Genomic DNA, 22429 nt, shown 5'->3' with positions numbered 1-22429 from the left:
AAAGCTGTTTTTCCTTATCTATCCAAGACATTTCAGAAATGTCCCTTTGTATTAGTCATTGTTACATTTCTTATAAAACAGTACAAAGTCACATAGCAGAGGTGAATGGTTTCAAGTGTTCCTAATCCAGAAAGTTCTTTTGCTTTATCACCCTACAGCTATTTCTACAGAGGAGTGTGTATGTGCTGTATTGAGGGGATATGAAAAACATAAGGGTAAAATCAAAGATGACCACTTGTGGTTTCTTCTCTGTCTTCCATGAGTTATTTCAAAATCTATGCTGTGTAGTTACCAAATCAAAAGAATTGTAGAGAAAGAAAAAATTCCACAACTCTAATTCTGCCACTATCTACAAGCTACCAGATTTCAACTGAATGCCCAGAACCAGTGTTTGTGAAGCAGGGTGCCCATTTGTGCCCACTCTATGTATGTGTGAACAGTGACCCTTCCATGCTCTTCCTCTGAGCACCATCAGCATATTCTTCTAAACACTGTCATGTTTTGGCTTCATTATGACAAATATCTTTAGACTAATCAAAACATGGAACCACCATTTTCAACATGATTTCAGCCATCTGCAAGTAGCTATAGCAGGCTTCTTAGTTGTTCATCAATTAAATGGCACTGTGCTATCATCTAGACCAGTGGTTTTCAAACTTAACTGTGCATTAGAGTCAAATACAAAATGTATCAAAAATGCTCTTGACCACTGAAATTCAGAATTGGGAGGAATGGAATGGACCAAGCCAAAATACCAGGGGTAGTTTTGATACAAACAGGTTGTGGAAGCAATGATTCTGCTGCTTCAGAAAGTGCTTCCTCCCCCCTTTTAAAGAGAAAGTAAAGTGCTGGCTGTGGTCTTTCTTAGAATCTATTTGGACCTTTTATAGAATTTTAGTAAATCATTTGACCAGTACCTGAAAATAGATCCTTAGATTTTACTTAGGTCCTTGATCAAAGATACCTTTAATTGCTGCATGTTTATCAGATAATATCTGCTTTATTGCTATCTTTGAGATGCTGAAATGTTCTGGCTCTCTAACCCAAAATTTTCCATAGCATATACTTTGGGATATTTGAGGTTTCAGACAAAGTTAAAGTTTCCTTACTGCTAGAGTTCTCTGACCTTTAACATACAACAATAAAAATCCCCAACAGAGATGAGCATAGTTTACATTTCCTGGACTTATTGGACCAAAGAGATCCTTCTTTCGCAGAACACCTTTGAATATTTGGGAAATGTCTCTACAACCCATGTATCCAGGACTCATTTTTCCTTTAGAGACTGCATATCCCACAATCACACACTACACACCAAAGCAATTGGAAGAATATTTTTAAATCTCTTTAGTTGATAAAGTCAGAACTGAAAGAAACAAAAACAGAGTCCTATTAGACACCACCATGACACATCATGTCAACATCTAAATCATCCCCCTTGCCTTCCCCACCCCACCCTCCAGACTCACAAATATTTTATTATTCACTTCTCTGCCAACAGTAGGTGGGCTGCATGGACACCCCATAGTAATAAGCATAAAACAATGATAAAATATAATATACATTCTGATATTTAGGTTGATAACTGATCGAGTAGGAAATCAGAGGTTTGAAGCCTGGGAAGAAAACAAAGCTGATCCACAGGTCCAATCTGGGCTCAGAATACATTGAGTCAACCCACTAATTTTATAAAAAGGGAAATTGAAGCTTAGAGAGTTTAAGAGTCTACAAAAAAGGTTACTCACCTAGTTGATGTGATTTTGAGATTATTCATAAAGAAAGCAAGGAGCAGAACTGAAGCCACTAATATTGCAGGATTGAGTATACATAAAAACTAATTGGTGTGTTGGGTAGGGAGCATTTACTATATAGCTCAGTTAATGGGTTCTGCCTTTAGTTACAGGTGACTTTCAGTTGTATCGTCTGAGGACTTTGACGAGGACAGTGGATTCTGAAACATCTTTAGAAAGCCATTCACTTACTCTTCCTTAGAATGGGCACTTTTCCAGATGATTTATTTCATCCATTTTAGCTTGATTTCTAGTTTCACTGTGAAAAGGGAATAAGCTGTTGCCTTGATACAAATCCTAAATTTTGGGATAAGATGGTAGGAGACAGGAAGAATTCAGGGAAAAGAGGAATCAACAGAGATTGCAAGATTCATGAGTAGATTCACAGGGAAACTGGATTTTAGGCCAGGTCCTTAAAGGAGAGAAAGGTTTAAAGAAATAGGTTGAATGGGAGAGAAAAACATTACTTGAGAAAAATGATTAGTACTATCTTCTGATCAGAATTAGGAATAGATGTATTCATTTCTTACTGTTCTTTCTGATATTTTTCTTTCTCACTATAAGGTTTTGCTTTACTTTGTTTTCCCTGGAATAATCTCCTCATTACTAGACTCTTAAAGTTATTTTTTCCTCTTAAGAAAGTTTTCTTTATAATTATAGCCAAGAAATTGCTAATAGTTCAAACATATCATCAACTGACCTAGTAAGAAGTCCAGGTCCAGTCCCCAGCTGAATGAGAGGCCAAAGTTCCAAGTAAATATAACAAGGTGACTAAAACATTTTATACAGAAGGTATAAAATGTTGGCCAAATAAAAACAATGTAACTAGAAAATACAGGGCAGGTAGTATTTTCAAAGCTGATAGTCATTAAAACTAAGCAAAACAAACAAAACTCAGACAACACAAGGTGAAATGAGGGATAAGAGAATCCTGATAAATTCTTAAAGTTTTTTATTTTTTTCCCCAGAACATTTTGGGAAGACAAATATACCATCCAAATATTGTTATTTTTGTTGTTGTCTAAATCAAGCCAAAAATGGTTAAAACTATTCCAGTTTCCAGTCATGGAATTTTACAAATCCTAAGAGCTAAACTCAGAATCCATTTAGTCAACTTACTAATTTTATAGGCAGGGTAATATAGGCCCAGAAAGTTGAAGACTATAAAAAACAAAACAAAACAAAAACAAACAAACAAACAAACAAAAAACTAGTCAGTGCCACAGTCTGTTCTAGAACCCAGGGTCTAGTCTTTATGCTGAGTCCATGGGGAGTGTCCTTTTTATCAACATACACAAATCCTATTTCACTTAAGATTTCTATAGATACTCAGGAATTATTTGTATCATACTCACTACTTTTAAATTGTGTTAGAGAACAAAATTAACACTGAAATATAAATCTGGGTCTAACATTTGAAACAGAACCTTCACAATCTTTTCAAGCTTTTAGCTTCCGCCACAGCACATGGAAATCAGGAAGGGGGAAGACAGGCACACCTGGGTATCCAAGACCAAATTTTAAGCCCAAATTTTAAAAGACAATTTTGAAAGAGAAAAAGCCAGGTTTCAGACACTCATCAAATCTACATAAACTTAGTATTGATAGTTATCACTATGCTAAAAGTTTAAGAAAAATCCCAGTCCACATTTATATAGCCAGCTGATTTCATTATCTCAATTTAAGTGTTTTAATGTCTTTGATGTAACAATGATTCCTTCGTATAACAATATTCCCTCAGGCTACAGCTGTGCCATTGGTCATAGCCATGTGTGACATGGCTGTTCTTGTTGCTTTGGTGGTCCTACTTTTTGTAGAGTTTCTTGTAGAGTGTTTTGTGGACGGATGGCCATATGCCCTTCATGTGCCTTCCCTGGCTTTAATGGGGACTTCAGGTCTGTCCCTTGCTTTTTTAATGACTAATCTTACAATCACACTGTTTTGGAATGACACACTGGAGAGAAGTCAGGTCATTCCCTCACAATAAAATATCCCTGAAAAAAGTCAGTTTGTCTCTGGTGTCTGACACTATCACCGAATGACCTCATTTCTGTGGAACTGTAATTGCAGCCTTTATTAGAAGATGAGCAATCTCTGTCTATTTCTCTTCACCACGATAATCCCACACAACATTCTAGTCCAGCAAAACCAATGAAAGTTTAAAACTAAGCCCCCTGATGTCACAAATTTTTTAATCCTGCACATGCCCACCTCCAATTTCCTGGATGTTTTTTGCTGTTGAATGATAGACTGATGCCTCTGAATGTAAACCTTTTATACAAAATAATGGGATATGAGAGTAGAAAGATACCTCAGTGAATGTGCCCAAAACAAAACGGAACAAAACATAATCCCCTTCTCACAGCTAAAGAAAATAAAAGGAAAGAAGATTCTTAATATGGAGAAAAAAAAGAGAGAGAGAGAGACCCATGGGACTCACTCAAATGTTTCTATCTCCCCCAGATGAAACACATAATGGTTTTATGTGCTAGTACTCAGACTGAGAAATATCCTAAGTGTATATTAAATATCACAGGTGAGAGTAAGACCTGTCTGTCCTCTAGTCAGTCACAAAGTAGTCTTCAGGACAGCGTTCGTTTCATTTACATGTTACTAGCGAGCACAGGTTGGCTTTGCTCTGTTCCACTATTACCAACATTTACTGAGAACTTATCGTGGACAAAACATGTGCTGGGTTCTGGGCCAAATCTGATCCACAACAATCTCTTTCCCCTAATAGATGACACTCACTCAGGACAGCAGTCTTCATCTGGGTGCCTTTCACAGCCTGAAGACAAGGCCTGTGACCAATGCACATCTCTCCCTGGCTGCTAGAGAAATAGCTCACAGCGCAGGTGCAGTGGAGGTGGGCAGCAGTGATTCTCAGCTTAAATGCAGCACGAGGCACCCAGGCCATAATTGGAGAGCTGGCAGGTTGCCTCTCACACCCACCTTCTCCCCGTCTCAGGTCAGGTCTCTAATCTGAACTGACTCACTGGGCAAAGATGGACAAAACCAGCTGTTAGGAATGAGGTCATGTTTTTTAAGAAAAAGTTTTCTTTTCTTTCTCTGGGTTTCCTGGCATCCAAATTCCACATGGGAATGGAGCGATTTAGAGCAAATAGACCAACCTTGGACTCAAGCCTCAGCTCTGCCAGTACTAATTATGTAACTTTGGCCTTCTCTGGGCTTTAGATTTTTAATCTATAAAATTAACCAGTTGTCTGGCTGCTCTTTAAAGTACTTCTAAACCTAAAATTCTTTGATGCCATTAGAGTTACCAGAATTAGCAAATAAAAATACAGGATGCCAAGGGGAATTTGAACCTCAGTAAACAATGCAAATTTTTTTTGTACAGTCATGTCCCATGTCCTGTATTTCATCTGGCAAGCCTAATTCCATGATTTATCTGCCTCTCCAGGATAAAAGCAAATATTTTAGCAAAAGGGAAATGCCTGTTCTTGGGAAAAGGTTGTCAAAGTTGTTAATATTCTTACATAGATTTAGGCCAGGAAACATGGCCTCTACCGTGTGGTTTGACCTTCCGATTCTAATTAGCCAGAGTGGCTGTCACTCTGTTCCACCTTGATCAGACTCTTTGAAAAGGTATCATCAGTGGTACATGCAGGCCTCAGGGTCCCTCTCCTCCCCACCAACACTCAGCCCAATGGCTAACTTGAAAACAAGATTTCTAGGCCCACAGAAAGGCAAACAGAGAGGCTGAGCTGAAGAAGACGAAAGAAAGAACAATGAGGAAAGAGAAGAGTTTGAGATTTACTATCAAATAATTGTGAACAGATGACTCTTAAATTGTAGCATAAACTCCAACGGGGACCGGACAAGGAGACTGCCAACAAATTTTAAGGCCTGGGCAGGAGGAATGAAGGCCCAGGAAGGCAGAAGCCATCATCACAGAAACACCAAAAAGTCTGTGGAAAAGGCCCTCCATGTCTTGGCTTGATTTTCCTTCTATGTAGATTTTATTCTCTGCTAGATAGGAGATACAATCAGATCATTCCCACCCAAACCTATCTCATGGAATGCATTCATGCACAGGAACAAGAGAATGATTCCCCCAAAAGAGAGAGAAAAAAGAGGTACTAAAAACAAAACTAACCAAAAAATGGCATACTGAACTGTCAAATTTCTGTGCTTTGGGCTGGAATTCTAGAACTGCATGTATCGATGCTGGCCATTTCATGGGAGTCAGAAATTTTGATTGGCTGTTTTGCTTTTATTTTTTTAATTAATTAATGAGGCGAAATGGATGACTTAGCCTTATATAAAGTCAGCATTTTTTATTCTTTTGAATATTTTCAAAACATTTAAAACACTTTTTCATATGTCTTTATGGTTTTTATTTTCTTTGAAGGCAAAGAAGCCAACCTGCTAATGCAAAATCTGAACAAGTTGCAAACACCTGAAGAAAAACTTGATTTTTTATTCAAGAAGTATGCTGAATTGGTAAGATCTCTGATTAGTTTTTTTTGTCAGAAAGATTCAGGCTCTGGCTAGAGCTGACAAAAAGAGGCCTTTCGTTTTTCAGGTAGCTCATTAGAGACCATAGCTGGTTGCCTCACGCAAGCCAAAACAAGAATCCATAAAAGCAGAATTTTTTTAAAAGGAAAAAGAAATAGAAAAACTGAGGAAAAACAGCTCAAAAAAGAAAGAGAAGAGAGTTGGAATCTATTCTGCCTTCAATTATATGTATAATTTGGGGAATGGAAAAGAGAATTATAGAGAATTGAAAATTGTGGATATTTTAAAGTTCTTTTTGGGTTTGTAATAAAAGAGAAATATACTCAATATAAAGGCGATATAGGCAAGAGAAGGTGACAGGAAGAAAGGTAAGAACAGGTGCATAGGCGCCTGCCTGGGTGTTTTGAGAGGCCCCCTCAGGAAGGGAGAGGGATGAATTTATCCTACCTTCACTGTGTAACACCTTCTCATTTGGCCTGGAAAACTTTATTTGTTCATTCAGCCAGTCACTCAGTCATTCAACCATTCATTCATTCTCTTTGATCTACATTCTTCTCCCTGCCCCCCTGTGGCAGTGGTTGGTGTGGATCACTCTCTGCCTAGTGCTAGGTCCTCCCCACGGAGGGTCCATCTGGAGAAGGCCATTCGAGAGGCAGGGAAGCCACTCAATGGACACCAGAGAGCCGGCAAAGTGCACTGCCTCCCCACTGGTACTCCTTCAGTGGGTCAGTTGGGGAAAAGAGGAGGGTTCAGTGTAGCAGCCTCTCCGCTAAAGCAGCGACATCTGTGTCCTACTCCCCCAGGTGTACGGAGTATGCAACCCACTGCTGGGATGTGACGTCTGCTCAAGTGAAGCTAGCCAACATGCTTCTCCCTCATATCTGCTGGCTTTCTTTAAAACAATGTTTTCACTTACTGATTTCTTTTGGACAAGCAGTGACAGGAGAATGAAACCAAGTCCACACGCAGCAGAACATTTCCTGTAGGTGGCAGGGTGAAGGCAGGTTTACCTTTGCCACTAATGAAGTTTCATTTGGAGCCTCTCACTGGCATGGGCCTCTCTGAGGCCCTAGACGGAATTGCTTTTTCTTAATTTTGTTTTCTGTGTGTTTTGTTTTGAGAAGAGAGTCCAAACCTGAAGGAGCTTCAGGCATGCAAACCCCTTGTCTTATCCCTATCAGTGGAGTGCAATCTAACAAGTGATTTGTTTTCTTTCTTTTTCACTCTTTTGTCTTGTGGTTCCTGTTTTTCCCTTTCTTCCTGTCCTCCTGTTGCATCCTCTGGGCTGAACTGTCCTGCAATAGACCTGGAGGGACTCTGAAATACTGAGTGACTGGCTGGTTGCTTAACTCCCCTAATACTTTTTAATTTTTTTTTAATCACATAAACCCCACATCATGATGATACGAGAAATGCTGCAGACATGAGCAAAACTCTCTCTAATGTCATAATCTAAAACACAAACTTTGATTTATCCATCTTCCTTTCCAATTCTGCTATATATGCAGAGATACTTTTTATAACAATTACTATCATAAGGTACGTATGTAATTTGGTGCCTGGTTTTTTTGGCTCATATGACAGACATTTTCTCATGTAGTTCAGAGTCTTTATAATTATATTTTATAATAGCTATGTCTTTTTCCATGAAGTGGCCATTATCTCCTGGTTCTCGAGTCTGGAGACATTAGATTCCTTCCACGATTTGCTTTACCAAATACTGCTGCATGGAACACCGTCATGCATTAGATCTGTTCCTTCTCCTTTATTTTATGATCTTTGGGAAAAGTTCCAGAATTGGATTACTGAATCAAGTAGTATGAATTCCTTCTGGTTTTTGTGTTTGTTTGTTTTTTAATGGTCATAGTACTTTCCAAAAGCATAGTAGAAATTTATAAAGCAAGTACCGTGTATCAACTTTTTTTTTTATTACAGTTTGCTTAACACTAGCTATTAACTGTCTATGAACAATTTCAATGGCATAAAATAAGTTAGGTTTCAAAAATATTTTTCCTAAAAATAAGGCCCCATTCTCACCTGTCCATCCCTGCTCTCTTCAATATTTCCCACATCATTTTCCCTTTGCCACTTTGATTTACCTCCTTCTACCAAAGCCAGTCATGTTTCGTTTCTAGCGCCATGCTTCATACTTGGCTGGACTGGGCAGTATTCGAGCTCCGTACAGGAAGCCATGTGCAGTGCTGCAACCCACAGAAACACATCAGAGAAGCACCACTTCTCCCATCTGCCGAGATTTTCTTCCTAAACCACAGCTGTTCACCATGGGAACTCCCTCCGCCTACTCACCTTCCTAGTCAAGACTCACCCCACCCAGGTTATTTTTCCAGAGCGCCTACTCAATTCAAGCCTACTTACTATACTTTGGCATTTATATCATGTCCTATAATGAACTTTAAAACCCAAAAGATCATTCTAGAAAGAATGAATAGGAGATAATTGGCCAAAAACTCATTACATTTCTTTTTCAGAAAGGCAAAATTATGAATAATTTCAATCTTTTACTTAAAGACTAAAACCTATTTCATTGCTCACTGATTTGGATATTAATATAGAAGGTGTCTGACATGTATTAACATAGAATAAATCATCAAATTCAAAGCCGTGAATCAAAATGCCACTCTAGCTAACTCACCCTTACAGACTCTGAATCCTGTAATATCATCTACGATTGTTTTCATTAATAAATAAGGATATATTTATTGATAAAGATACCACATGACTAAATTAAGAAGGGACTTGGGAGAAGTAGGTTTTCTAAGTTTCCTCAGTTTTAATGTAGTCACAACAAACCACTAATACTATTCTGATTTCATAATTGGCATTAATTTTACTTTTTTAACTTAATAATGAAAAAGAGAGAACAAGAAAAATAGCAGATAAAAATCCAATATGACTGTTACAATTGTACAGAAGTGCTGTGTCTAAGTGCATCATTAAATCACTAAGCCAGTAAGTATTTGACTAAAGTTGACTCGTTACAATATGTTCGCTTTCATTCATTAAGAACCATATATATATATATATATATATATATATTCACAAGTCAGAAGTATTTGAATAAAGTTAGCCACACTCTTCATAAATTTGTCAGAAAGTTAAGAGTTTTTATTTAGAGCAAAGCAAGATAGACCTAATGGCAAATATGTATGACTTTGCAGTAAAACTAGAACATTACATGGTTGATAAGCAAGCAAAAATCATCTCTTCCAACTTATAAAACACATGTAGGGTATCTTTCTCCTAGTGCTCAGGTAAATCCATATGGGGTAGTACTCCCTTGTTTGGCAGTTTTGCTCACTGTGGGCCAATAGTCAATGTCTGTCTGGAGATATTATGAATGCCACAATTGGGGGGCGCTACTGGCATCCAGTAGGTTGGGGACAAGGATGCTGCTAAACAGCCTACAATGCTCAAGATAGCCCCCCACAACAAGAAATTATTTGGCTCAATATGTACAAGTGCTTAAGTTGAGAAATCCTGACATACAATTTAATCTTCAAAAAGAAAAAAGTCTAAATAATAATGGCAATAACAATAATAACAATATATAAATTTCAGATAGAGATAATAGGTCATTTAAAATCCAAATACACTCTCTCTCTAAAATTTTTTTTTTATAATTAAAAAAAATGAAAAACAAATGGGAGGCGCCTGGATGACTCAGTCAGTTAAGTGTCCAACTCTTGATTTCAGCTCGTGATCTCAGGGTCGTGAGATGGAGCCCTGCATGGGGCTCTGTGCTCAGTGAGAAGTCTGCTTGAGATTCTCTCTCTCCCTCTTCTTCTGCCCCTCCCCCCACTCTATCTCTAAAAAAATAAAATAAAAATAAAAAATAAATAAAATCCAAATATAAGCACAAATGTAACTATGGTACAAAATGAAAAAAACTCATCCATCCTTTTAATAGGAGGTTAGAATGAGAAACATAATAAAATATCAATGATTTTCCAATTGAACCTCAAGAAAGAAATCAATTTCAATCAATGTTTATGGTCATATGGGTCTAATTTTTCCTGATGTTAATTCTCACTAATAAATGAAAATTGCCCATAAATGTGAAGATTGAATATCATTTATGAACATCCCCAGCTTAATCCAACAATGATCATTTTGGTGTGGCAGGAAGGAGTGAGGAAGAGAGTAAAATAAGCCATGAACTGAAGTAAATGTGATAGTCTTGTTCAGCTAGTTCAAAAAGAACAAATACCTTTTCAAGACAGGGAGATTGAGGCACATGCGAGAGTTCATATCGTGTGTGATCACTTGCATCAGATTCTTCAAGTCACTAAGAACACCTGGGGTTCAGAAGCCCTGACAGTCTCACATGGGCTTTTCCTCCTCTTGAGCCAACAAAGTCATAATCAGGATAAGCACCTACCTGCATTAAGCACCATTTTGGCACTCAGGAAACTGAGTCCAGCAAAAGAAAGGCTCTGGATGAAGTGATACAGCCTCACTGACTGTCTGAGATCAACACGTCTGGCATGTGCTAGTCTCTGATGACTTCCGTTGGTTGATCCCCAAACTGCCCCTCCACCCACCAGAGCTAGAATTCCATTAAAATATCACTAGATTTGGCAAACAAAATAGAGAACACCCAGTTAAGTTTATGTTTCAAGTAAACAATTTTTTTTTCAGTAAAAGTGCCCCATCCAATACTTTAGATATACTTTTACTAAAATTTTTTAATTATTTGAAATTCAAATTTAACTGGGTGTCCCACATCTTATCTTGTGACTTCATCCCTGAACTGTAGCATCCCAAGATGGGAAGTCGCATGGAACTATGTGGTAGCTGCTGGAGGAGCATGAGAAAAGGCCCCCACTGTGGTTGGCAAAAGTGCGTGTCATGATTTATTGGCCATGAGCATGGAACCTGGGGATGGTCAGAGGGCAGGGTGTGTTATGGATACTTGCCATTCTCGCTGTTGAATTGTGCAGTGGCTACTTCTGAAGCTCTGGTGGAAAATCGCCAATGCTAGGTAGTTGAGAGGTATTTTCTCTTCCCTCCCTGTTTTACAAACCACAGACTTCACCTTCCACTTACCAGGAGGCTATTTTATGCTTTCTTATTCTTTAAAAAATAGTTGCTATAAGCTTGTTATGAGAAATAATTGTGAGAACAAAATATAAACCAAGCAGACACACTGTTGACCATTGCACCAATGCAAGACATTATCATGAATTCTGACAGCTTTACAGATTCCAAGATATGCCCTTCTATATTGACCAGTATCACTGGATAGATTCAAGAGAAGGAAAACTATTTATAGACCACCAAAAAGAATAGGAAGGGATCATTATAATGATAAGGAAAACCTATAAATGATATGCTCTAAAAGCTGTATCTATGAGTATCACAAAGTCCCATTTGTGAAATTTTTTGCAGAGGGGCAGTGACAATAGCAAAGAATGTTTCCAACAACCACAGAGTAATCTTTTGGTATTTCCTCTTTTCATCCTTTTCTATCAACTCAAAAGCAATTCCTGCCATTTTCTTTTATTTTTGCATCCCTCATGTCTAGCTGGATGAGCATCGCACTGAGCAAAAGAAGTTAAAGTTCTTACAAAAGAAACAGGTACAAATCCAAAAAGAAAAAGACCAGTTACAAAGTGAACACAGCAGAGCTATCCTTGCTCGAAGCAAACTGGAGAGTCTATGCCGGGAGTTGCAGAGACACAACAAGACACTGAAGGTATGTTATCACCACCTCTCTGAATAACACACCTTCTGGCATGCAGCGCAGCACGGGCTTCTGCCACTCATGGAAAGAGCATGAGTTTCTGATTTCCCATAAATTATTTTAACTCCCCAAGCCTGTTTCCTCATCTGTAAAATGGGGATCACGCCAACTTCACTGTGTGGCCAGGGAAAAATTAAACAAGGTCATATACATAAGGTGCTACGTAGTACCTGACACAGAGCAGGCCCCCAGTAAAACATGTACCATCCCCCTTGCCTTTTTCTTGCCCCAGTTTGTCTTATTTTTTAGGGTAAGACTTAGTTCTACCCTGTAAAATACAAATTTGTAAAAATTCCACAGTTTTTGTATTATGATGAAATCTGCAGAACACAAGAAAAATTGACACAAAACTAAGTGACACAATACAGCAAGACTGAGAGCCAGAATGTCAACAGTCAGCTGAGAAAAGAAGCTACTTGAAAAAATACTGAAGCTCTTCAGACTTAATTATTCAATCTAAAAATAATAGACTGATCACTTCATTCAGTCTGCATGGGTTTCATTAATTATAGCAGAAGCCTGTAGCAGTGTGCCTAATTTGATTACACACAGACACTAGCTCCATTCAATCAATGAAGCAAGATGCAGGGCTCTCCAAGATAATACCGCCGGCATCCACAATCCCCTTTCCAGCTGAAGACCTTAAAGCTTTTGACAAACAATAATTAATTAGACACCAATATTCCAGTGAGATAGTTATTATTACATGTGTTTAAAAGGAAACATTTTAAGAAGCAGAGAGATTGATATCACTGCTGAGTTTGTACAACATAGCAGGGAAGAAAACTGGAAGAGAATCATGACTCTTATATTCCAGATTGGTTTCTGATATCTAGGAAATGGAAGGCCAGCGTGATGAGCTATAGCTCTCAAATTACAAGTTGTAGGAGAAGGGCTTCTGGCCTGGCATCCTTTCACTCATTGCACTAGGGACAATCAGAATTGCAGGTTAAACGGGGGCCCAGGATGAGAGCATTATTCTCAAGATACACATTCAAGCAAATAGCACTCTGTGTTTACATAAATCCTCTGGCTTTCAATAGTGTTATATGGTAATGAGCTAAAAATTAAATCAAAGATAGTGGAAAGCTTATCAACAAAGATATTTAAAGAATGGGATGGGGTACCTGGGTGGCTCAGTCAGTTAGGCGTCTGACTCTTGATTTTGGCTCAGGTCATGATCTCAGGGTTGTGAGATCCAGCCCCACGTGGGAGTGTAGAGCCCACTTAAGATTCTCTCTTCCCTGACCATCCCCTCCCTAAAATTAATTAATTGATTGATTAATTAATTAAAATAATAAATGGGGTGATGTTGCTTGGGCTTTTTGAGTAACATTCAAAGAAAATAATGGAAGTGGCAGGAGACCTATACGTATAGCCACACACCCTCACCAATGGCTTCCTGTTATGGACAATGAAGTTAAGAATCATTATTACACCAGGACTTGTGCTAAGAGCCTTAACACAACCTTGTGCTAGGGTTAATAGCTCCATTTTATTGATGACTAAACCGAGACTTGGCAATTCAAATCAATTGTCCAAGGTTATGCATATATTAAGTATCAAAATCATGCTTCAGATTCAAAATATTTTCTGAGTCTCCTTCTCCATTTTTCCTTGACCCATGGATTATTTAGAAGTGTTGCTTAATTTTTATAGCCCATTGAACATGGTCTATCTTGACAAACATACTATATGCACTTGGAAAGAATGTCTGTTTTTCAAATGTTAGGTGTAATTTTGCATAAGCAACAATTAGCTCTGGATCATTTATGTTTTTACTGAATTTTTGTCTGTTGTTCTATCTATGGCTGAGGAAATCTCCTAGTATAATTAAAAATCTCCTGGTATAATTTTGAAACTCTCTACTTCTTTGAATTATGTTAAATGTTTGCTTCACATATTTTGAAGCATTAATTTGACAAGTATACACATTTGTGATTGTTATATCTCCTTGATAAATTGTTTTATCACCATGACATGTCTTTCTGTAAAGATCTTATCTTGATGTTTACATTATCTGATATCAATAAAGTCCCTCCAGTTTTCTTACTCTTATTGTTTTCAGGGTATATCTCTTTCCGTCCTTATTTTCAAACTTGGACCTTTATATTTAAAGTGAGCCTCTTATAGACAGTACATAGTTGTACCTTGCTTCTATCATTCTTATAATATCTATCTTTTAAGAGTACTAGTCCATTAACTACAGTGAAATTATAAGTGTGGTTGGATATATTTCTACTATTCTATTATTTATTCATCATCTGCCATCTCTGTTGTCTGGTTCTCTATTCTTTTCCTACTTTCCTTTGGATTATTTGAATATTTAAAAAATTCCATTCTAATTTATTTCTTGGATTTTTAAGTATACTTCTTTGTACTTTCAGGGGTTGCTCTGTAATTACTTAAACATTCTTAGCTTTCTACAGTCTACCTGGAGTTAATACTGTATCACTTCATATAATGTGTAGAAACACTACAACTTAAATTGGTCCATTTAGTGATCCCCCTTCAAACTATAATTGTTATATGTATTACATTTACATACATGTATAAAGCCCATGAGGCCATGTTACAATTTCTACTTAAATGAGAATATACATTTCTTTAACAATTAAAGGCAAAACTGTCTTCTTTATTTACCTAGATATTTATCATTTCTGACACTTTTTATTCTTCTAAAACTTCTACTTTCTGTCTGGTGTCATTCCCTTCAGTTTGGAGAACTTCCATTAGTATTTTTTATCATACAAGTCTGCAATTAATTCTCTTTTTTGTTGTTTGTGGGTTTTTTTTTATCATTAAAATGTCTTTATTTTGCTTTTATTTTTGAAGGCTATAGTCATTGGATATAAAATTCTGGGTTGGCAAGGGTTTTTTTTTATTTCTCTCTCTCTCTCTCTCAGCCTTTTATAGGTTCTGTATTGTGTAATCTAACCTTCACAATTTCTGATGAAAATCAACAATAATTTGAATTGCTGTTCCCCAGTTATGCAATATGCCATTTATCTCTGACTACTTTCAGGGTTTTTCTATTGATCTTTTGTATTCAGAATTTTGACTTCTTTATGCTTAGCTCCAGTTTTCCTCATATTTATCTTATTTAGGATTGACTGAGCTTCTTGTATCTGTAATTTCTGTCTTTCATCAATTTTGGTAAAGTTTCAACCATTTTTTTCAAGTATTTTTTATGTCTCATTCTTTCTCCTTTCCTTCTAAGATTCTAACTTCATGAGTGTTAAACCTTTTACTATTGTCCCACAGGTCCTTCAGCCTCTCATATGTTCTTCACCAATCCATTTTCTTCTATCTTCAGATTAGATCACTTATATTGATCTAGCTTCACATTCACTGATTTTTTTCTCTGTCATCTCCGTTTTGCTCTAAGTCCACTCCGTGATCTATAAATTTCATATATTATGACTTTTACTCCAGAATTTCCATTTCGTTCTTTCTTATAGATTTTTTCCTCTCTTGAGATTTCCTATATTTTCATTCGTTGAGATAATACTTTCCTTTATAATCATTAAGCATACTTATAATACCTGTTTTTAAATTCTTGTTTGCTAATTCTACCTCTGGTTCATTATGGAATAGGCCTCCTATGATTACCTTTTCTTATAAGAATGGGTCACATTCTTCATATATCATATATATCAAGTCATTGTAAACTGTATCCTGGATGTTGCAGCTGTTGTGTTGTGGAGCATGTGGATTCTACTATACTCCTTGAGAATGTTGTTGCTATTGTTCTTTTTAACCAGGGATTTAACTTGATTAGAGTCAAACTGCAAATCCTCTCTCGGGGAGCAATTCAAGTTCAGTTCATTTCTTTTTTTCTTAACTAGGCTGCTTTGAGCCTGCCCTGAGCATGTGTGGTTCAGAGTCAGCCAAAGATTTGGGCAGAATGTATTACAGAATTTAGGGCTCTCTCTCTCTCTCTCTCATTTTTGGGGATCTCCCCACATCTTCCACTAGCTGTAGTTGTTCAGAACTCTCCATTCTTCACACCAGAAAAATAGTAGATAGGTTTTCTTTTTTCTTTTTTAAGTCTTTATTTTTTAAATTTTTATTTATTTATGATAGTCACACACAGAGAGAGAGAGAGGCAGAGACATAGGCAGAGGGAGAAGCAGGCCCCATGCACCGGGAGCCTGATGTGGGACTCGATCCCGGGTCTCCAGGATCGCGCCCTGTGCCAAAGGCAGGCGCTAAACCGCTGCGCCACCCAGGGATCCCTAGATAGGTTTTCTATGACCGTTTTACCTGTCCCATGCAGCTGCTAATTTCAGTCTTCACCCAAGATAAAAGCTGAAGAAGGACAGAGAGAGAGAAACTTACAGTATATCATTCCCTTTTTACAGGTGTCAACTTCCCTATAGCATCTGTCTGACCTCCAGTTCTCCAGTGTTTTTAAGTAGTGGTTTCTTGCATTTTGTCCAGACCTCATACTTGTTATCTGTAGAAGGGTCAAAGTGATATGAGTTTCCTTGGTCATACTAGTAAAACAACATAAGTATATCTGCTACTAAAATCCATGTGCTAGGAGCTTGGGAAGATACAGAAAAAGAATGCATGCCAGGCTCTTCCACCAAAAAACTCTTAACTATCGCTATTCTTTATTAAAATTGATTCTTTAGGAGACCCCTGGGTGGCTCAGCAGTTTAGCACCTGCCTTCAGCCCAGGGCATGATCCTGGAGTCCTGGGATCAAGTCCCACATTGGGCTCCCTGCATGGAGCCTGCTTCTCCCTCTGCCTGTGTCTTTGCCTCCCTCTTTCTCTCTGTGTCTTTCATGAATAAATAAATAAAATCTTTAAAAATAAAATAAAATAAAATTGATTCTTTAGTGGGTCAAAAAAGAACCCACAAAAGATCACAATTTAGGGTAATCTAGAAAAAGACCAGTGAACGTATGAGACATGGATTTATTTCAAAAAAATACTCATATATTTGAAGCACTAAATGTGAACTTCAAACTATACTGAAAAAGAACTTTCCAGTAAGAGATGGGTGTTTCAGGGAACATGATTTTAGTAAATGAATAAGTAGGATTTGTTATCAGAATGTCACAGAATTTTAACATGGAAAGGATTATAAGACTCATCTAGTCCAAGTTACTCATGTTTGTATGTAAATTAATAATTTGTTGATTAATTGAATTAATATTTACTGAATACTTATGAATCACCTGCCAGGCCCAGCACCAGTTCTAAGATACATATTGCTGCTTGCAAAGTCTCTTTTCTTAGTTATTTCATACTTTACTTTTCAATCTTATTTGCATTATTAATTTTGACTTTGAACAATGTGCTTGATAAGGAAAATTTGTTCTCTGACATCATCCAAATGATTGCAAATTTTTTACCAATAGAACCAAGTTTTATAAGATTTTGCTAGATTTATTTTTCCCTCATTGATAAACAATGTGCTGTAAAATGCAAAATGCTACTTTGTGGGTCAGGATTCAGTGCTGTAATGTTTTGACCTGTGTTTAAACCATCCTAACACCCACACCTTCTTTCTGTACCCAGTTGCCAGTGATAAGCTCAAACTTGCTGAGTATCATGGGATGGTTCTTTCATTTATCATTCATTCATGGATGGAATAGTTATAAATGCAAATGGCATTCAGATCATGGTCTGTAGGTCTACAGCTAGGAACCTGTTGACTTCTAAGCTAAGCTGGAGCAGTAAGGAGACAATCACTATTATATAGATATTCAGTGACTCTTGGCAGATGGCTATAGTCATTCTTAGTGAAATATATATAGTAAGAGCATACAAAGAGCAGAGAAATATAATATCTCAGTTAATGTCCTCAGATTAGGAAGTGATATTTCCTACAATACCCCTAAGAAGGTGTCACCAAATAAATGTTTTATGACTTAATTATGATTCAGATATCAGGAGTTCTATCGGAGTTGGAGAATATGTTAATATTGTAGAGGAAAGAAGATACCTAATGATAACTTAAAATATTTTCAGAGCATAATTCTTAGCATCAGTTTTTATTTTGATCACATAATTTTACTACCATAATAAGGATTTGAACAATTACTTCTATTTAAATCATTTTTTCTTTTTAAAAATCCTGTTACATAATTTGATCACAGGAGGCAACTAAATGCAGTATAATTTTACTTGCCAACCATGAAGCAAGCTTTCATAATAACAATTAATCAGAACTGAAAGGCATCCTAAAATGTCTATATCATTTTTCAGCAGCGTCTCTATCTTTGGTATGATATAGCAAGATTAAACCCTTTGATTCTAAAAGAATGAGAGGCATCATCACAAAGCAAATACTTCTCAATATAGATATGGGGGAAATTTGGGCACATTGTTAGTAGTTAGCAATGAAAGGAGAGTTTTGATTTGGGAGAAAAGAGAACAGAAATGATATAAAAGTTAATTTCCAATTCTTGAATGTTAACAAAGCAAAAGAGGGAGAAATTAGACGTTTATTTGCGAGTTAAAGAAAATTTGAAACTTAAAATCGCTTTCAGATTCAAAATTTATATTGAACATTTCAATTACCCTATGTGACACATGGGCTGATTGTTCTTTCAGAAATAAAACACCCAGCAAATTTTCTAAGATTTATTTTTACATTCTTGAATTGCTATAATTGATCTATAACTATCTTTGTTTCCTTTACAAGCTTGCTGATGAAAGTTTTCCTTACTAAGAAAAAGTTTATATTGTGATCACTTATATTTACAAAACCTGGGTAATACAATTATGTGGTTAACATGCCCTAGTTCTTTTATAGAGGAATATAAGATCTATTATTCTTTTTTCTGTACCAAACCAAGGAAACACAGGATCTGTCTCATCAATCAGTAAAGCTGAGTGGCCTTTTTTCCAGGCCACAGCCAAGAGATCAAAACCCTGTTACTGCATGTTTGTTAGAAATTGCTACAGTTTATGCACTCAGTCAGAGACCCGTCATCTTTAAAACAAGCCTATTCATCACTAACTATCCATTTCAAGGCCTTCATTGCACCTGCTCCGAGTAACCATGTATTTACAACTGAAACCTTTGCTCATACATTTATTTTGGGGCTGAGAAAGGTTGGCTCCAGAGAACTGAGGAAAAAAATCCTACTTAACCCTGCACACTAATCTCCTTTCCTTTACCTAACCCTGAATTCTATAAACCCAGATGCATGTAAGCCAGCCTAACAAAAGACTTTGCTTTTTATCCACAGGAGGAAACCCTTCAGCGAGCACGTGAGGAAGAAGAGAAGAGGAAGGAGATCACCAGTCACTTTCAGACCACTCTGACAGATATCCAGGCACAGATTGAACAGCAGAGTGAGCGAAATATGAAGCTGTGTCAGGAGAACACAGAGCTTGCAGAGAAACTGAAAAGCATCATTGATCAGTATGAGCTCAGAGAGGAGGTGAGAACCACATCAAACAACTTAGGGGCACTATAAATAGATTCAGATCTGGGCTGTGAAGATGGAGGACGTGGTTAGTAAGAAAGTTATGGCCAGCCCTCTCAATTGATTAATATTTAGAATTGGATTTCTTTTACTAGCCAAAATAAAAACAGGTGGTGTTGCAAAATACCTGGCTGAAAGCCATATGGGGTTTCTTCAAAACTGGAATCACTGCAAAGCAAAGGTAATAAATAGGAAGTAGGAGGCCATGAGCACAGTTATCCCTGAAAATAGTATTTCTCGGCTTTTTAAAAATACTCTCTACAGAGCCAAGAAATATCTCACAGATTCCCTCTTAAGAATTATCATGTCATCTGAATGAATCTGCATTCTTTATCCCCCTAAAGCCAATAAGAGTACTAAAAATATAATTCTAATATTCTTGGTATTAGTTATTCAGTTTGTGCCAGGAAAGGTGCTGAGTACTGTACTTTGCATGCAATGTCATTTCATTGTCTCAGCAAGCTTATGCACTAGACAATACTTTCTTATCCACATTACATGGATGGGAAGCAGAGCCTGAGATTAAAGCACTTATCTGCAGTCACAAAAGCCAAAAGAGTTTTGCTTTCAATAGTTTACATTAGGGAGACTATGGGGACCTTTTATTATTCCAAAACTATATTTTAATATTTAATATATTTTTAAGACTCCAGAAGCCCTCTCAGGATTTTTATGTCATGTTATTTTCCCCATCCTACCCATATTTTAAATGTCTGCCTTAAATATCACATAGCAATCACAGTGGCTGTGTTGGCAACATGCTAAGATTTTATCAAGAGAAAAACTGAGCACACCAAAGCAGCAGTTAGGTAAATCAAGAAACCCGTCACAATAAGCCAAAATGCTATGCTACCATTTTATCCTGTCACCAAGATCAGTCCTACTCCAGAATGATAGGTTCAGGCAAAAGCAAAAGGGAAGAAGCTTAAAAACAAAATGTCCATACTCTACAGAGAGATCACAGGTAAGAATGGCCTGGTAGACCAGTAGTACATTCTTGGGATTGGTTCTGGATAAGCTCCCAGGCTGGAATTCCATAGGTCTTCTTGCCACTGGCACCTATTAGTGACCAAGAAATGATCTGCACTGAAATAGAATTAGAAGCTTCTCTTCACCAAGCTAGTTGAAAGGTCAGAAGATATAGGGGAAGCAGTAGCACGTTTGCTATTAATTCATCTGTGACCTTTGGCCTTGTCTTGCCCATCAGAGCAAGAGTTGAAGTGGGTGGGAGGGCTGCCCACTAAGTGCCAGGCCCTGGGCCATGCTAGTCCTCCAGAGCTGCCTCACAACCTTTGAGACAAGAATGTGGAAGAGAATTCACTGGAATAAATTGTGATTAAAAGCAATTTTATATTCATAGTAATCATCAAAATACTGAGCAATTGTGCAATAGCCCTCCCAATATGCATCAGTTTGCCATCTAGCATAATAAGTAGCATCATATCTGTAGTTACTAAGTTTAGAAAAATAATGTTGAGAGCTTGTAGAGCTCACATTACTGAACTCTGGCCCCCCTACCTTTTGCAGCCATCTTTGTGTAGTGCAAAATGCAGGGGACTCCACCAATTTGTGACTTTTTTACAAAGCCATAAGTGATGCCAATGTATTTATTCCCTACCCCCCCCCCTACCTTTTCTTTAAATCTTAAAACCTGGAGAACATATATGTCAATATTACTTTTTATTATATTTCTCAGCACCGGTAGTAAGTCAAGCCTGATCTGTGCAATTTATTTTCCCTTAGCATCTGGACAAAATATTTAAACACAGAGAACTGCAACAGAAGCTGGTGGATGCAAAGCTCGAACAGGCACAAGAGATGATGAAGGAAGCCGAGGAGCGACACAAACGTGAAAAGGAATATGTACTTATCATTTTAGTCAGTGTGCTTGTCTGGTCTGCCTGGGGGTCAGAGAACCCCAAGAAAGCTGGTTTTGATTGTAGTCACAGAGCACTAGACAGATGGAGAGAGCCCGAGCTTCCCTAGAGAACTACACTGGCCAGCCAGTAGAAGGCATTGTACCTACACAGATTTTTATATAAAATAGTCACACATCTGTTCAACAAATCTTTTTCAAGCACCTGCCATATGCTAAGCATCGTTCTAGGGGCTGGGTACAGCAGTGAACAAGACCAAGAAGACCATGTCCCAGCACAGAGAGCAGAATCTAAGAAAAGACAGGCAAGGGACACCTGGGTGGCTCAGCAGTTGAGGGTTTGCCTTTAGCTCAGGGTGTGATCCTGGGATCCTGGGATGGAGTCCTGCATCGGGCTCCCTGCGGGGAGCCTGCTTCTCCCTCTGCCTGTGTCTCTGCCTCTCTCTCTGTGTGTCTCCCATGAGTAAATAAATAAAATCTTTAAAAAAGAAAAGAAAAGAAAAGAAAAGATAGGCAATAAGCAAGCAAGGAGGAAAATTTCAGATAATAATCAGTGCTACTAGGGAAATAAGGAGGAATTGAAAAGAAGAAGAGCAGAAGGACGGGGCAGACTGTATGTAGCCTGGGGGACCAGGAAGCCTTCTGGAAGGGAGGATGCTTGAGCTGCACCCTGCCTCACGAGAAAGAGGTGGCCTCCAGCAGTAGTGTGAATAGCAGCAACAAAAGCCCTCAAAATAAGAAATAAAGCATTTAATTATACAGAACCCAAGCAAATAGCTATTCCACTGTTGGTGTAATTATTCTCTTAGGCAAAGTATTTAGGATATCAGTACCTTTGATATATAACATATGAGACATGACAGAAGGATAACTAGACAAAGCTTCACTTGAAAAAGACTAGGGGTGGTTTTGAGGTGACCCAGCCTTAGCAAGAAACTAGTGTGCTGCCCTATTTTCTACCCTGGTTTAGCAAAATAGCAGATTTGAGTCCAAAAATATACCGCCCTCAGTTCTTCAGAGCTAGCCACTGGCCTGGGTTCCAGCTCTGATGCTTCTTTTTGAAAGTGA

The 22429-nt window shown here is 37.7% G+C and overlaps 2 protein-coding genes across 4 annotated transcripts in view; one reads left to right on the top strand and one right to left on the bottom strand.

Annotated features, from left to right (window-relative positions):
- The window catches only part of HECA (hdc homolog, cell cycle regulator), a 175117-nt gene that overhangs the window by 47170 nt on the left and 105518 nt on the right, over window positions 1-22429 (bottom strand). The window lies entirely within an intron of this gene.
- TXLNB (taxilin beta) overlaps window positions 1-22429 on the top strand; it is a 49851-nt gene that overhangs the window by 4934 nt on the left and 22488 nt on the right. For both annotated transcript variants that reach the window (XM_077895063.1, XM_077895069.1), the window contains 4 exons: window positions 6163-6254; window positions 11815-11985; window positions 19246-19440; window positions 21229-21348. In XM_077895063.1, coding sequence (XP_077751189.1) covers window positions 6163-6254; window positions 11815-11985; window positions 19246-19440; window positions 21229-21348 — 578 coding nt within the window. The remainder of the gene's footprint in view (window positions 1-6162; window positions 6255-11814; window positions 11986-19245; window positions 19441-21228; window positions 21349-22429) is intronic.

The sequence above is a fragment of the Canis aureus genome, chromosome 1, assembly GCF_053574225.1.
Source record: "Canis aureus isolate CA01 chromosome 1, VMU_Caureus_v.1.0, whole genome shotgun sequence".
NCBI classification, from domain to species: domain Eukaryota; kingdom Metazoa; phylum Chordata; class Mammalia; order Carnivora; family Canidae; genus Canis; species Canis aureus.
Note: the sequence above shows the minus strand (reverse complement) of the source record. Positions and strands in the feature narration are given on the sequence as shown.